This window comes from Camelina sativa, chromosome 15, assembly GCF_030686135.1.
Source record: "Camelina sativa cultivar CO46 ecotype springtype chromosome 15, ASM3068613v1".
NCBI classification, from domain to species: domain Eukaryota; kingdom Viridiplantae; phylum Streptophyta; class Magnoliopsida; order Brassicales; family Brassicaceae; genus Camelina; species Camelina sativa.
The window spans coordinates 29,673,051-29,686,622 of NC_141894.1; the positions used below are offsets into that span (position 1 = coordinate 29,673,051).

The 13,572-nt window shown below is 38.7% G+C and overlaps 2 protein-coding genes across 2 annotated transcripts; one reads left to right on the forward strand and one right to left on the reverse strand.

The window, feature by feature from the left end:
- Positions 1-5,193: 5,193 nt before the first annotated feature.
- Positions 5,194-6,746, reverse strand: LOC147927318 (uncharacterized). The gene is made up of 2 exons (XM_087487403.1): positions 6,716-6,746; positions 5,194-6,602 (listed from the first exon to the last, which is right to left on the reverse strand). The coding sequence occupies exons 1-2, from the start codon at positions 6,744-6,746 to the stop codon at positions 5,194-5,196; spliced, it is 1,440 nt and encodes a 479-aa protein (XP_087343529.1).
- A 2,725-nt stretch (positions 6,747-9,471) lies between these two features.
- On the forward strand, positions 9,472-10,519 carry LOC104747700 (DELTA-urthionin-Uf1a). The gene is made up of 3 exons (XM_010469381.3): positions 9,472-9,951; positions 10,046-10,123; positions 10,223-10,519. The coding sequence occupies exons 1-3, from the start codon at positions 9,726-9,728 to the stop codon at positions 10,318-10,320; spliced, it is 402 nt and encodes a 133-aa protein (XP_010467683.1). The 5' UTR covers positions 9,472-9,725; the 3' UTR covers positions 10,321-10,519.
- Positions 10,520-13,572: the final 3,053 nt, after the last annotated feature.

Consider the following 13,572-nt stretch of genomic DNA (forward strand, 5'->3'; position numbering starts at 1 on the left):
CGAGAGTACTTTCGACCCCAATTCCACAAGAATTCCTCGTATGCTTTATAGATGGATCTTGGCACAAAGAGGTGGATAGGAGTGAGCATGGTTGGATTGCTTTTATCGAGGATAGCAAGTTTTTTTAAATTTATATTGTAAATAAATTAAGTGTTTATATTTCTATTATTTAAGTTTATGTAAAATCGAAGGTATAAATGATTTTAATTATTATAAAACTTATATGGCCAAACTTGTGAAAATAAAATATATTTACACATTTTTCTGCAAAAAAAAAAATTATTTCCAAATCTCCCTTTTCTAATAGGATGTGTGGTTGTACATAAATTAATCAGATAACATTTGGTCCCAATATATAATATAATATTGAAACACAAAACACGTTTGTAACAAACGTTTTGTATTTTTCTCGAATAATTCAACTTCTCATGATCTAGTAATGTACTCCAAGAGAGTTGGTTAAAAATTTAACACATTGTAGCAAACTTTTTGGATTTTTGTCTATTAGGTCATTATCTAGTTTATCTTAACATTTTTGAAATACATTTTTGTGTCATTCTCTCTTATCTTTGTATCCAAACAAGTCCCAACTAAATTCTCTACAATCCTTGCAACCAAACATAATCATTTCCTTATTTGATAATATTAATTTCCTAAATTTTATCTACCTAATTTAAAGCAATATGTTATATTAAAATAGAATTTTCCTTTCACTCTTATTTAATTTTATATTAATTATTTGAATTACTATTTAATACATAAAATTAATTAAATTTTAGATTTTTTTAGCATATGGTGTGATTTGAATTTTTATAAACGGATATATATTTTAAAAATTGTTTTAGGATTTTTGTAACCAAACAAGTATTTCCAGATATATATTATTTTACATTTGAGTTATTTTAATATATAATAAATATTTACAATTAAAAGTTAAAATAACACGAAATGAAATTATATTGTGCGAATAATTTGGTTCAATATGAATATAAATTTAATTATCATTAATTTGGTGTTACACAGATAATTTATCATTTCATTATTTTGCTAACATTATCAATATTAGAATATTAGATATATTAAATTGAGTAATTTATGATAATGTAGAGAACAAATTATTTTACGGTAAACTGTAGGTTAAATCGTATAATTAACAGTCAAATACAATTATATTATCTTACACTAAACAAAACTAACACATAAATATAACTTAAATTTTGATCTATTTGTTATAAATATTTGAATTAATTTTTTCAGAATGCACGGGGTTATTGATTTATAAAAAAAAAAAAAAAATGGACTCGTGGTGTACTACGGGGTAGATCCTAGTATATCTACATAACTACAACAGAGTTGATTAAAAAAATAAAAGTTAGATAATTATATACACAAAACATGTTTTTTTTTTTTTTTTTTTTTGAAAATTTGTGAATTTTCATTAAAGAAAGGGATTGTAGAATCTACAATATGAAATACAGTAGGTAGTCCTCACTTAAAAAAAGTAAAAAATGAGGTCTAGCTAGAAATGAAACACCAGGAAATACATTAGAGGTTTCTGAGCCAAGCTTTTAAAAGGTGCTTGAAGTTCTTCCGATGAGCCTTTGCTAGGATTGCGTGCCTTATTTGCCTGTCCAGAATCTTGAACTGCACTTGGGATGGAGTTGAGACTTGGTTGTGGAGGCAATTGTTTCTTTCCGACCAAACAGTGTAGATTACAGCCTGCGCTACAAGTCTTTTCAGAGTCTTGGAGGATACAGAGTCGGTGATGTTCAGCAGAGCAGTGAAAGCGTCCCATGTATGAAACACAAAAGGAGAGTAGCCGAGTCTCCTAGTGGCTTCATTCCAAAGGTCTTCACTATACTCACAGTGAATGAAGAGGTGGTCTCGAGATTCAGGAAACCGGGCACAGATGCAGCATGAAGGATCCACATGCATTCCCCAGGTTAGCAGTCTTGTTCTAGTTGGTAACCTGTCAAGATGAGTGAGCCAAAAGAGAAAAGCATGCCGTGGTATTGCTCCTTTGTACCAAACATTTTGGGTCCATGGTAGAACTTCTTGTCTGTGACGAAGAATCTCCCATGTTTGTTTGATATTGAAAGAGCCTGCCTGCATTCCTTCAATGGTCCACATGAAAGAGTCGGGTCCATTAGAAGGTTCCGGAGGTTTAATGGTGGTTAAGTGAATCTGAAGAAGCTCCGCTTGGGGTGATCTAGCTGGTCGTATTAACCAGTTTGAAGAAGAGCATGCCATAGAAACTGTACTGTTTAGTGGGATCCCCGTTTGTGATGGTCTTGAAGGCCCCAAGAACGAGATAAGAGGTCCAAAGGGGGTCCACCAGTCGTACCAGAAGCTCACTGTCTCACCATTCCCCAGTTGGCTTCGCAGGAAACGAGCTACAAGAGGGCGAAGATACAAGAGTGTTTTCCAGGTCCAAGAGTTCTGCTTTTTCTCATCTATTTGCCAAAAAACCCCATCCTTGATTTTATTGTTACGAATCCATTTGGCCCACAGCGAGTCATCAGCAGAGAAGAGCCGCCATATCAGCTTGAGACAAAGTGTTTTATTCCACATTGAGAAACAGCGTAACCCCAAACCACCTTCTTCTTTAGGTAGGCAAATAGACTTCCAAGCAACCCTTGCGTTTGGTTGTTTTGTTATGTCTCCGCACCAGAGGAATCTTGCACAGAGGCTCTCGATGTGCTTTAAACATGTTTTTGGCAGGATAAAAGCAGAGGCCCAAAAGTTTACCGTACCATATATGACTGTGGAGATCAGCTCCTTTCTCCCCGCATAAGAGAGTGCCCTAGCAGACCATGTGGTGAATCGAGAAGTGATCTTGTCTATTAGTGACCCATATTCAGAAACTCGCAGCTTTCTGTGCATTAAAGGCAAGCCTAGATAGCGGATGGGTAATGAACCAAAACTGAAACCAAGAGTAGATAACCCAGAGGTTTCAGTTTGGTTCACTCCCGCAACAAAAAGCTCAGTCTTGGCTCTATTCATGGAGAGACCCGAGATTTCATCAAAACCCTGTAGGACTCTTGTAATATTGTCCAGAGAGGTTTGTTTCCCATCGAAAAATATCATGATGTCGTCAGCAAAGGCCAAGTGTGTTACCTAAGGGTTTGTGGCGTTTGGATGGTGCCCGATAAGGCCACTATTGAAAGAGCTGTTGAGCATTTGGGAGAAAACCTCCATAGCCAGCGTGAACAGGTATGGGGATAAGGAGTCTCCTTGTCTAAGGCCTTTCGCACCCTTGAAGAATCCGCATGAGTCACCATTCACTACAACTGAGAATCGAGGTGTTGAGATGCATTCCCAAATCAAATTTACAAAATGTGTTGGGAAGTTCATAGCCTTTAAGGTGTTAATGACAAAGCCCCAATGCACTGAATCAAACGCCTTCTTGAGGTATACTTTCAGCATTCCCCTTGATGAGATGTTTTTCTGATTGTAACCTTGAACGAGTTCCGTGGCCAAGAGCACATTTTCCACTAGAAGGCGTCCCGGAATGAAAGCAGATTGAGAGTTGGATATGTTCTCCGACACAACCGACTTGAGCCTATTTGCTAGTAGATTTGATACCACCTTGTACACTGTGTTACAGCAAGCAATAGGCCTCAAATATGACATTTTAGAGGTGTTTTGTGTTTTTGGGATGAGCGTAAGCAGCGTGAAGTTCCATTGTTGCAACAATCTGCCTGAACGAAAGAACTCTAAGACTGCATCCGTTAAATCCTGACCTATCACTTCCCAATGACCCGTGAAGATATCTACACAGTACCCATCAGGCCCCGGTGCTTTGTTCTTGGGAAGGGAGAATACAACAGCCTTGATCTCCGCAGGAGTAATGGGAGCAGAGGGTGATTGCATTGCAGAGGCAGAGCACCTTTGAGGCAGAAAACTGGCCAGCTCTTCAGCGGACAAAGGTGTTGCAGAAGACTGTGCACCCAAGGTTTGTTTGAAGAAGTCGACTGCTATCTGTTGGATACCCTCCTTTGAGTCAACAATTTGATCATTTGCATCGGTGAGGAAAAGGATTTGGTTCTAAGCTTGACGAGACATGACGACTCGGTGGAAAAATTTGGAGTTTTTATCACCTTCCTCCAACCAACATATCCTTGATTTTTGCCTCAGATAAGATTCTTCAGCCTTGGCTAGAAGGCACCAAGTGCGGTGAGCCTGTTTTTCCTCCTCGAGAGCTTGCGGAGAAGGGGAATTTAGTAGATTTCGCTGGCAGGCTTGAAAAAGCTGCAGTAACCCTTTTTTCAATACCAGAGTAGTTGCCCCTCCTGAAGTCATTGATGATACTTTTAAGCTCCTTCAGCTTTTTGGAGAGTAGCAACATCTTTGAACAGTCAAATTTCAGAGCAGTCCACCAAAGCTTTATTAAAGGTGCAAAGTCCGGATGTTGGTTTAGCACTGTCAGGAACTTGAAAGGCAGCTTCTGCTTTTGTTTGTTGATGTCTAGGAAAACGCAGCATGGGCTATGATCGGAGAAACCTGGATCCTCAAAGACTCCGTGTGAGTTTAGGAAGGAGAGAAGCCACTAATCATTGACAAGGATACGTTCTAGATTTTTTGTGATTAGGCCGACATCTTGCTTGTTTGACCATGTGAACGAGTTACCGCAATAAGAGAGATCAGAGAGACATGAGTTAACCAAGCACTGACTGAAGTCTTTCATTCCTCTGGTCCTCGTGTTATTTGTGATGACTGACTGTTCATGGGGATGCAATATTTGATTAAAGTCCCCCAGAACGAGCCATGGTTTACCCATCACTGCAGGGGCAGAGGCGAGATCTTGTAACTCTGCCCAGAGGAGCTTCCTCTCGTCACTGGAGGTTTAAGAAGCGTAGACGATAGATATCACCAACTCCTGATGCACAAAAGGCAACTGAACCAGGCAAGCAATCATTTGGAGTGACTTTGACAAAATGGACACTTTAACAGAAGGGTGCCAGATTACCCAGATTTTCCCAAGATCTGAGTATTCGTAATTATCCGCTTATAACCATCCGGGAACTATACTAGACCGTATATACTGGGCCTTCACAGGACTCACATGAGTTTCTATGATGCCACCAAAAATTGGCTTATATAACTTTAGCCATTTCCGCATACTCCTACGTTTAATAGGATCGTTTAGACCTTTTACATTACGACAAAAAAATCCATAAAAGGAATATAGATTTAGAGGTTTAAAGGGCCTCCAGCCCTTGCTCTCGAATTCTTTTGCTTCTTAAGACGCTTTGAGATCACCTTGAGAAATCTATCAGAGTCTTCAACAAGATTATCGTCTTCACCTGAGGGAATATCAGGATCAGACTCCTCGAGATGGCTAGCTTCGTGGTCTACAGGTGGAGGTAAATGAGAGAAGAGGTTCGCAGTCAGGTCAACACAGAGCTGTCCTTCATCAATGTTCATCCTGTAATCCTTTGATAGGTGAGGATGTTTTGCAACAGGGGAGGGTCGCTGTCGGGCACTCATTTCACCTTCCTCTCGATCACCAGAGCCAAGATTTACAGTCGGTGTTATTGGATGAGGCATAGATACCTTAGCAGGGGACTTTGTGGTGGTGGAAATAGGAGCAACGGCTGTGTTTCCAGCTTTTTCGACGTTAACTTCTACCACAGGCAGTTGGCTTTGGATGGGAGCCTTTCCCGCTTTCTTTTCCTTCTTGGCTCGTGGACAAGATGAGACCACATGTTTCACGGAGCCGCAAAGGGTACAAGTGGGAGGGGCACTTGTGCACCGGGATATGGTGTGTCCCACCTTTTTACAGTGACTGCACAAAGAGGGAAGCAACGGGCTGGAAACCCGGATTCTCTTAATCTGTCCTGACTCGAAGCGGGCATTGACAGCCTCAGGCAGGGGTTTCCGTGGATCAATAACCGTATAGACTTTGGCGACCTTAATGTTTGTAAGCTTCTCTGTTTGGGGGTGGAGGCAGACGGGGTGACCCACAAGCCCTGCAATATGTTCAAGGCCTTCACGGTTGAAGAATTCAAGGGGAACGCCATGGAACTCTAACCACACTGGTACTAGAGCTAGCTCTGGTTTTGTTGGAGTGACATCCAGCGACCACTTAGCAACGAACATGGTTTGTCCATCGACCTGCCATCGGCATTGACTTAGGATTCTCCTACGAGCATTAGGACACAGTACCTTGAAAAGGAAAGAGTGCCCTTCCATTTTTGAGACTGTAATGTCTCTACGTTGCCGGCTCCAAATCCCATTCACGATGGCATGAACTGCACCACGGGAAGGCGGCTCTTCATAGAATTGGCCAAGGATAAAGCTATCCCAAGCTTTCTTGTTTTTCTCAATAACAGAGTTGGGTATTGTAACACAAGCCTCTCCAGATTCCAGGATAAACGGAGTACCTTTCTTCTCGAGATTGATAGAAGTTCCTTTAACCAAGTCTTTCCAGGGAAGTTCTGCTTTTTGCGGGTGAACCGCAGCCTCGGATTCGGTCCTAACTACAGTAGGAGCAACAATGGTGGTTAGAGCTGCAGTACTAGGTAGAATTGCCACATTTGTGGTAGCTGTAGCTAGAACATTAGATTTTGGGGATCTAGGGTTTGAGGTAGTTTCGGTTGCTGCTTCAATTTGCACCGGGGGGCGATTGGGCAGGAATCAGTGATTGCTTTTACTTCTGAAACTCTTTTTGATGTGGCACAGTCCGTTTCCGGTGAACATATGGATGTTTCACCAGCAGATTTCGGAGAATCTGGTGAGGACATCTTCGTGAGGGGGGAGAAGGAGGTTGCGGATCTAGTGGGGATACCGCTAAGGAGTTTCTTTTTGTGTTTGTTCTTGTCCATGAGGGGCGGTGAGGACCGACGCCGAGATAGGCGCAGGTGGTTGGAGAAAGATGAAGATCGCGTTTTGGGAGAGAAAAGTCAACTACGTTTGCAACACTACTCATACGCTTCAAATCAAGCCAACCACAATGATCCCGATATTCCCCGTTCTTCGAAATTTAAATGTTTTGAACCCATCACTCATCACCTTATATATTAATTACCCCTTATAGTTATAATTCATCTTTTTGAAAATCTTACGATTGGTATACACCACCAACTTTAAATCTTACGTTTCAAATTCAAACTATTTACACGTACGAGAAGTGATACAAACTTGATACACAGAATACTCACAATATATATTAGAGCAAACTGCCAACTAAACCTTTCATTACTTGGTAGAGAAATTAAGGATCAAGTAAGAACTGGGGGTTGGGGTGGGTATCACACATTCTTGTCTACTTTCAAGTAAGCAGTGTTAGTCTTCTTTGCTTGTTCACATTCTTACACAGTCTGGATGGAACCCTGCGGTAATCTTTCTTATCAAAATATCAACAAAACGATTCCCCGCCTCATAAACTTAAGACGGCACGTCATTGACGGCAAATTCTAAGAATATAGCACGATTTGTGCTGAGTTGGTTCAATGATACAATTTCTCTAATCTGCTAGCAAATATTAGTTTTTAGCTATCTCACTTTCCTAAACATGCTTCTTCATATTAGGCAACCATTGAAAGAGTAATCTTCTAATTGAATGTGCGGTTGAAAAATAAATGAATCAGACAATAAGCATTCATTTGGTCCCAACATATCATATTGACACAATAAGACACGTTAGTAACAAACTTTTTGAATTTTTGACTAATAACTCAATCGGCCATCATCTAGTATATAAAAATATATATCTACATATAACTACAAGAGAGTTGGTTAAAAATTAAGGGCCTGACTGGTTCAAACGCTGCGGTTGCGGTTGCGGTTGCGGGAGATTGCGGAAGCGGGCGATTGCGGTTTCAAGCGTTATTAAGCGTTTTGAACGACTGGTTTAGCGGTTTAAAATTGGTGCATTTGCGGGAGGTTTACGACTGGTTGACCAGCGGGTGCAATAGCGGTTGGAACATAATAAATGTGATATATAATTATATAAATGTTTTAAAATATCAAAAACTTTATTAAACTTGATTTATAATTAAAATTCATTAAAAATACTAAAATAATTATTAAAAAATAAATAAATTTCATAATGAAATACTTATTACTTTATGCATTTGGATTTTTACCAAAACTTTAATTAAGTAATTTGATAAATGACTAAAACATATGTTTTAGATCGTAGATCTTCTTTCTTAAATCTCACACACTCAATAAGTTTTGTGGGGCAGTATTTGCATCGGTAGTAATGATCAAATGAGAGTTGAGAAGAGTCACTCGTGATTTGTTTTTATTTTTCACAAATAATCTTATTTTCTTAAATTTCTGATGAAACGTTATATTTATTTAGATTTTTTTGAACTTATGTGCGATGTGCCATTAAATTTACATCAAGTTTTCTGGGTTATTGTTAATTGAAATATTATTTTCTTCCAATTATTTATTTTTTTAATATTTTTAATCTTATCCGTACTTCATTTTCTCTCATCCTTAATGAATAAAATAGTTAGGTAAAAAATATATATAAAATATATTTCATTATCATTGATTTGTTTCAAATTTTTTCTAAAAAAAAAAAAAAATTTAAAATGCAAACGCCCGCAACCGCAAACGCTTGCGGAAACCAGCTTTTGGAATTCAACGGTTGGGAGCGATTGGGAGCGACTGGGAGCGATTGGGAGCGATTTGTGTGATTGGCCCCAAACGCTAGCAACCGCCCGCAAACGCAAACGCAGCGTTTGCGGGAGCTAGCGGGAGAACCAGTCAAGCTCTAAATAAAGAAATACAAAAAACGTTTGTAACAAACTACATTCTTATCTTTCCCTCTTCAATCTACTCATACGCTTCGAAATTATAATCCGTAAACGTTTTCAACCCATCACTCACCTTAGCCCTTAACTATAGCTGGTAAATTTACAGAAGATAAACGCAGAGATCTGTTATTTTTCTTAACCGTATAATTCATCTTTTTTAGAAAAATATTTACACAAGAGTTCATGTCATCCAAGTACTAAATATTAACAGTAAAATCTTACGTTTCCAGATTCAAACTATTTTACACGTACGTGAAGTGATACAACCTTTGTAGACAGATCGAATACTCGTAATATGTTTTAGAGCGAACTGCACCTTTCATTACTTTGGTAGAAAATTAAGGATCGAGCAATAACTCGGGCGTTGGGGTAAACACACATGCATGCAGCATCTTGTGTACTTTCAGGTAAGTTGGGTTAGACTTCTTTGCTTGTTCGTATCCTTATACATTCTGGATGGAACTCTGATCTTTCTTTTATCAAGATTCACACAAGATATCAGCAAAACGATTCACCACCTCATAAACGCACGTCATTGACAGGAAATTCTAAGAGGCTACCACGGACATACATGATATAACTAGCAAAACTAACAAGGAATAGTTAATTGTAAACAGAAAATTAAGCATCCAAATTCAAAATATTTAAGTAACACAACATTTTAAGAGGTCTTTTCTTCATACTTAACCAAAGAAACAAAACAAAACAAAACAAAATTGAAAGAAAGAGAAGAAAGTAATTTTCCGGGTCGTGAAGGTAGCCATTGAGATAAAGTGGTCCATGCAACGTGTACAGAGGCTATAGAGTATGTGATGAAGGGGTATTAAATGAATTTTGTGGTTTCAAACTGTAGACCAACTAGTATTTAAACGAGCCTTGTTCCATCACCATTTCATCAATACAAGCTTAACTCTCCACATACATTTTGCAATCAAACAAATCAATCGAAGGATGGAAGGAAAAACTTTGATCGTAAGTGTGCTCTTAATGAGTCTGTTCATGGCACAAATTCAAGTTGACGCCAAGAGCTGCTGTCCCAACACAACTGCTAGGAATATCTACAACACTTGCCGCTTAGGGGGAGGTTCCAGGGCACTATGTGCAAACCTTAGCGGCTGCAAGATTGTTAATGGAAAATGTCCTAACGGATATACCCATGACATTCTTGAAAACACTGGTAAGTTAATTATCATTGTGATTCATTGAGGTACGTTATTTGTTACAAAACGGATCAAGATTTCATTTTTATGTAATTTTATTTTTGTCTGAAGGTGATGCTGTCAATGAATACTGCAAGTTGGGATGCGTATCCTCTGTGTGCGGAGCTTTGACCACTCTCCAGAACTCCGGTAAAATAAATTCTCAAACTCATTACTACTATATATAATTATTTTTTATATAATAATTGACGAAAGTATTAATCGTTCAAATTTTGTTTCGATAACTAGATGCAAGTGAAATCGTCAATGGAGCAGTTGAAAAATGTGCCAACGCATGTTTGACAGTCTGCACCAAAAACTCGATGAATGCAGTTGAAACTGCCTAAACAACCATGAAAATACCACGGGTGAAGGAGGTTCACAGTGTTTTTTTTTTTCATGTTTGCAATAATTGTCATGTATGCGACAACAATGTTAAGATCTTCGTGCTCGTTTACGTATGTGTGTTAAAGGTTGTCAATCTCTAGATTGTATATGCCTTTTACTCTTTATTTTTAAAATAATGAATAATGTGTTTCGTATAAATCTTCTGTTCTCATCCATTTTCATTTTTTTTTCTTTGAACGGAATGGTTTTTCTAGCTCATATCATGACAAAGAATAATACTTAATTAATAACAGTGATAAGGTTTGTTTACTAATTACTACTAGAGATGATATTAAGTAGCCAACTAGACGAAGATTCTCTTGTTTCTACGTACGTGTAATTACACTCTAAAGTCTAAATCTTACCTAACAACAATTAATCAAATCCAAACTCTACCATAGTAGTCTTCACCCTAACACAAACTTATAATATTCCACTAAAATGTATTAATTTATATTATTTTGAGTGTGTGATCAATTTATATATATATAATGGTTACTTCTAAGTTCTTACGTATCTTGGCTTGTAACTATTGCTCTTCTTACTATACCGACCAAATCTTCTTACGTATTCTGGTTTTGTTTAAGTTCTATGAAACTGAGTTGGTTTCCTCAAGGACGATCACACACTCAAAATAATATAAATTAATACATTTTCAAAGGCTGAGCAGCTATTTTCATCGGTGTTTCTGGATAACACTAAACGGAATGATAAAGCACTTAGGCTATGCACAAATGCTTGCAGGATGATGGGACCTGATGCATTAGTCAGAAATGGTTCATTGATCCATATGCGTTGTTGTGCGCATATACTGAATTTGATAGAGAGATGGTCTCGGAAAGGTAAATGAAAGCATTGTGGGTATTACAAATGCAATTAGGTATGTAAGGTCATCAAGGGACAAATTGAAATATTTCAATTGGGGTAAATGCCGTAGAGGAAGCTTGTCTTTAGATTGTGTGACTAGGTAGAACTCCACATATCTCATGCTAATTGCTGCATTAAAATTTAGGGTTGCTTTTGAGAAGTTACTTGCAGAGGACAAGCTCTTCCACAAAGAAGACGAAGATGATAGTGAAAAGTAAAAGTAAAACTTTAGGACCTCCAAATTCAAAAGGCTAGGATGAAGTGCAGATGTTAGTCAAGTTTGTAATGCCCGCAAACCTAAAAGTTGGTTTGGGTGTTGATTGACACCAAAGAAGGGTCTCGGTCGACACCACTCATTAGTTTATTGTTCGGGTTAGTTCTAATTTATTCGGTTCGACATGGTTGGATGTGCAAACCATAGGGCTCGTGTATAAAAGGAAAACTCGACGCCTAGGGTGAGGATTGGCCGTTTATCGCTCTAAAGTTTGAGAGAAGGAGAGTTCTTCCAGAGATCGTTTTGTGAGCGTAGAAGAGGGTTTATGTACTTTTTTTTGATGTAATCTGATCGTTGGAAGAAGATCTGAGTGTGGGGTGACGTTAGGAGGTTTATAGGAGGCTTGGATCTTACTGTTCTCATCAAAGGTGAGTGCGGGACTATGGCTTATCTAAGCGATTAGATGTGTGTTTTTGACTGATTTTGCGTGATTGATTGCTTGTGTGTTTATTTGTGTTTGGTTGACGTCACCTACTGAGGTCAGTTTTGGCATCACTGTCGTGTTGGCGACGGTTGGAGACGAGATGAGTAGAGAGTGATCATGTTTTGGTGATGTTCTGCGTGATGATGTTGATCGATACCAAAAATGTATCGGTCGACACCAGCTAGGGTTTTGGTGGTGACACAACACCAAGGTTCTGTGTCGAGCGTGGCGACGAGGAGTGTCGGTTGACTCCAATGTTTCAGATTTTCTTGTTTGATTGGTTTTGTGCATTGTTTGTGTTTCTATCTAAGCTCGTGTAAACAAGGCGATTAAGAAGAGGTTATTCTAGTGGCTCGTTGTTGTGTTGTCTGGCTTTTGCTAGGTTACTAGAGTTGGGTCATTAGAAGGATATTAGGATGCTTTTTATTTGTTTGATGATATTGCTGGTTATTGCTTTATTAGATTTAGCTGTTGGATAGTTGCTGGTTTAATATTGGTTATTCCGCTGTTTGAATTGAACAATGTTAGGTTGTTAGTGAGTATGAGATCGTAGTTGGTTATTATATTAAAAAAAAAAAAGGTCGGGTCATCTTTCAAGTTTTTGAATATGTTCTTCAATTGTACCAACTAGTTATGTGAGTTCTTGGTGGTTATTTGGAGCTTTCCGTGTCATCTTTGGAGAGTTCTAGCCTTAGGAGTGGTGATCTAGATTAGTGATCGGTTCTAAAGCTTGTTGTGGTGTGTTTTTCATTGTTTCAGAGTTAGATCCGCTTGTTTAAGAAGTGAGTGTGTGACCATGGCTTTTCTAAGCGATTAGATGTGTGTTTTTGTGTGTTTTTGGGTGATTGATTGCTTGTGTGCCTGTTTGTGCTTGGTTGTCGTGGTGGTTGTGGCATGTTGACGTTGGATTTGGCGTCACGGATGATGGAGCGTTTGTTGGAGTCAAGAAAAGTCGATGGAGATCGTGTATGGCGATGATCAGCGTGACTGCATCGATCGATGCAAGGAGTGCATCGGTCGACGCAGCTAGGGATTTTCTCGAGACGCGATGTTGCATTAGTCGATGCAAAGAGTGCATCGGTCGACGCAACTAGGGATTTTCTGGAGACGCGAGGTTGCATCGGTCGATGCAAGGAGTACATCGGTCGATGCAGCTAGGGATTTGATGGTTACATCAGTCGACTGGGCGCAGTGACAATGCATATTCAGAATTGTCTGGTTTGCTTGGTTTTGTGTATTTTTTGTGTTTGTCTTTTCACTTGTGTGTATAGCCCAATAGATGGAAGGATCGCCTCACAGAGTATTTGTGATAATACTCACGCATCTCAATTGTAGTTTGTGGTGCAGGTAAAAGTAATCGTGGAATCTAGGCGATGAAGAGGAGGATTTTCTAGCAGCTCGGTTGTTTGCTTTGTTCTTCTGTTATGTTTCTAGAGTGGAACAAAATTGTCTAGAATAGTGTTAGGATGCTGGTTCATTGTTTTATGACCTTTTTAATATTATTGACGTTGTTGGATAGATAATATTGGTTTATTCATTTATTCGTTAATAGTTCTTGGATTAATGGTATTGTTTATGTTAGCTACTGTTGTTTGATTGGGCTAGGTTGCTAATGAGTTTTGTATTACTAATTAAATTATTATATTA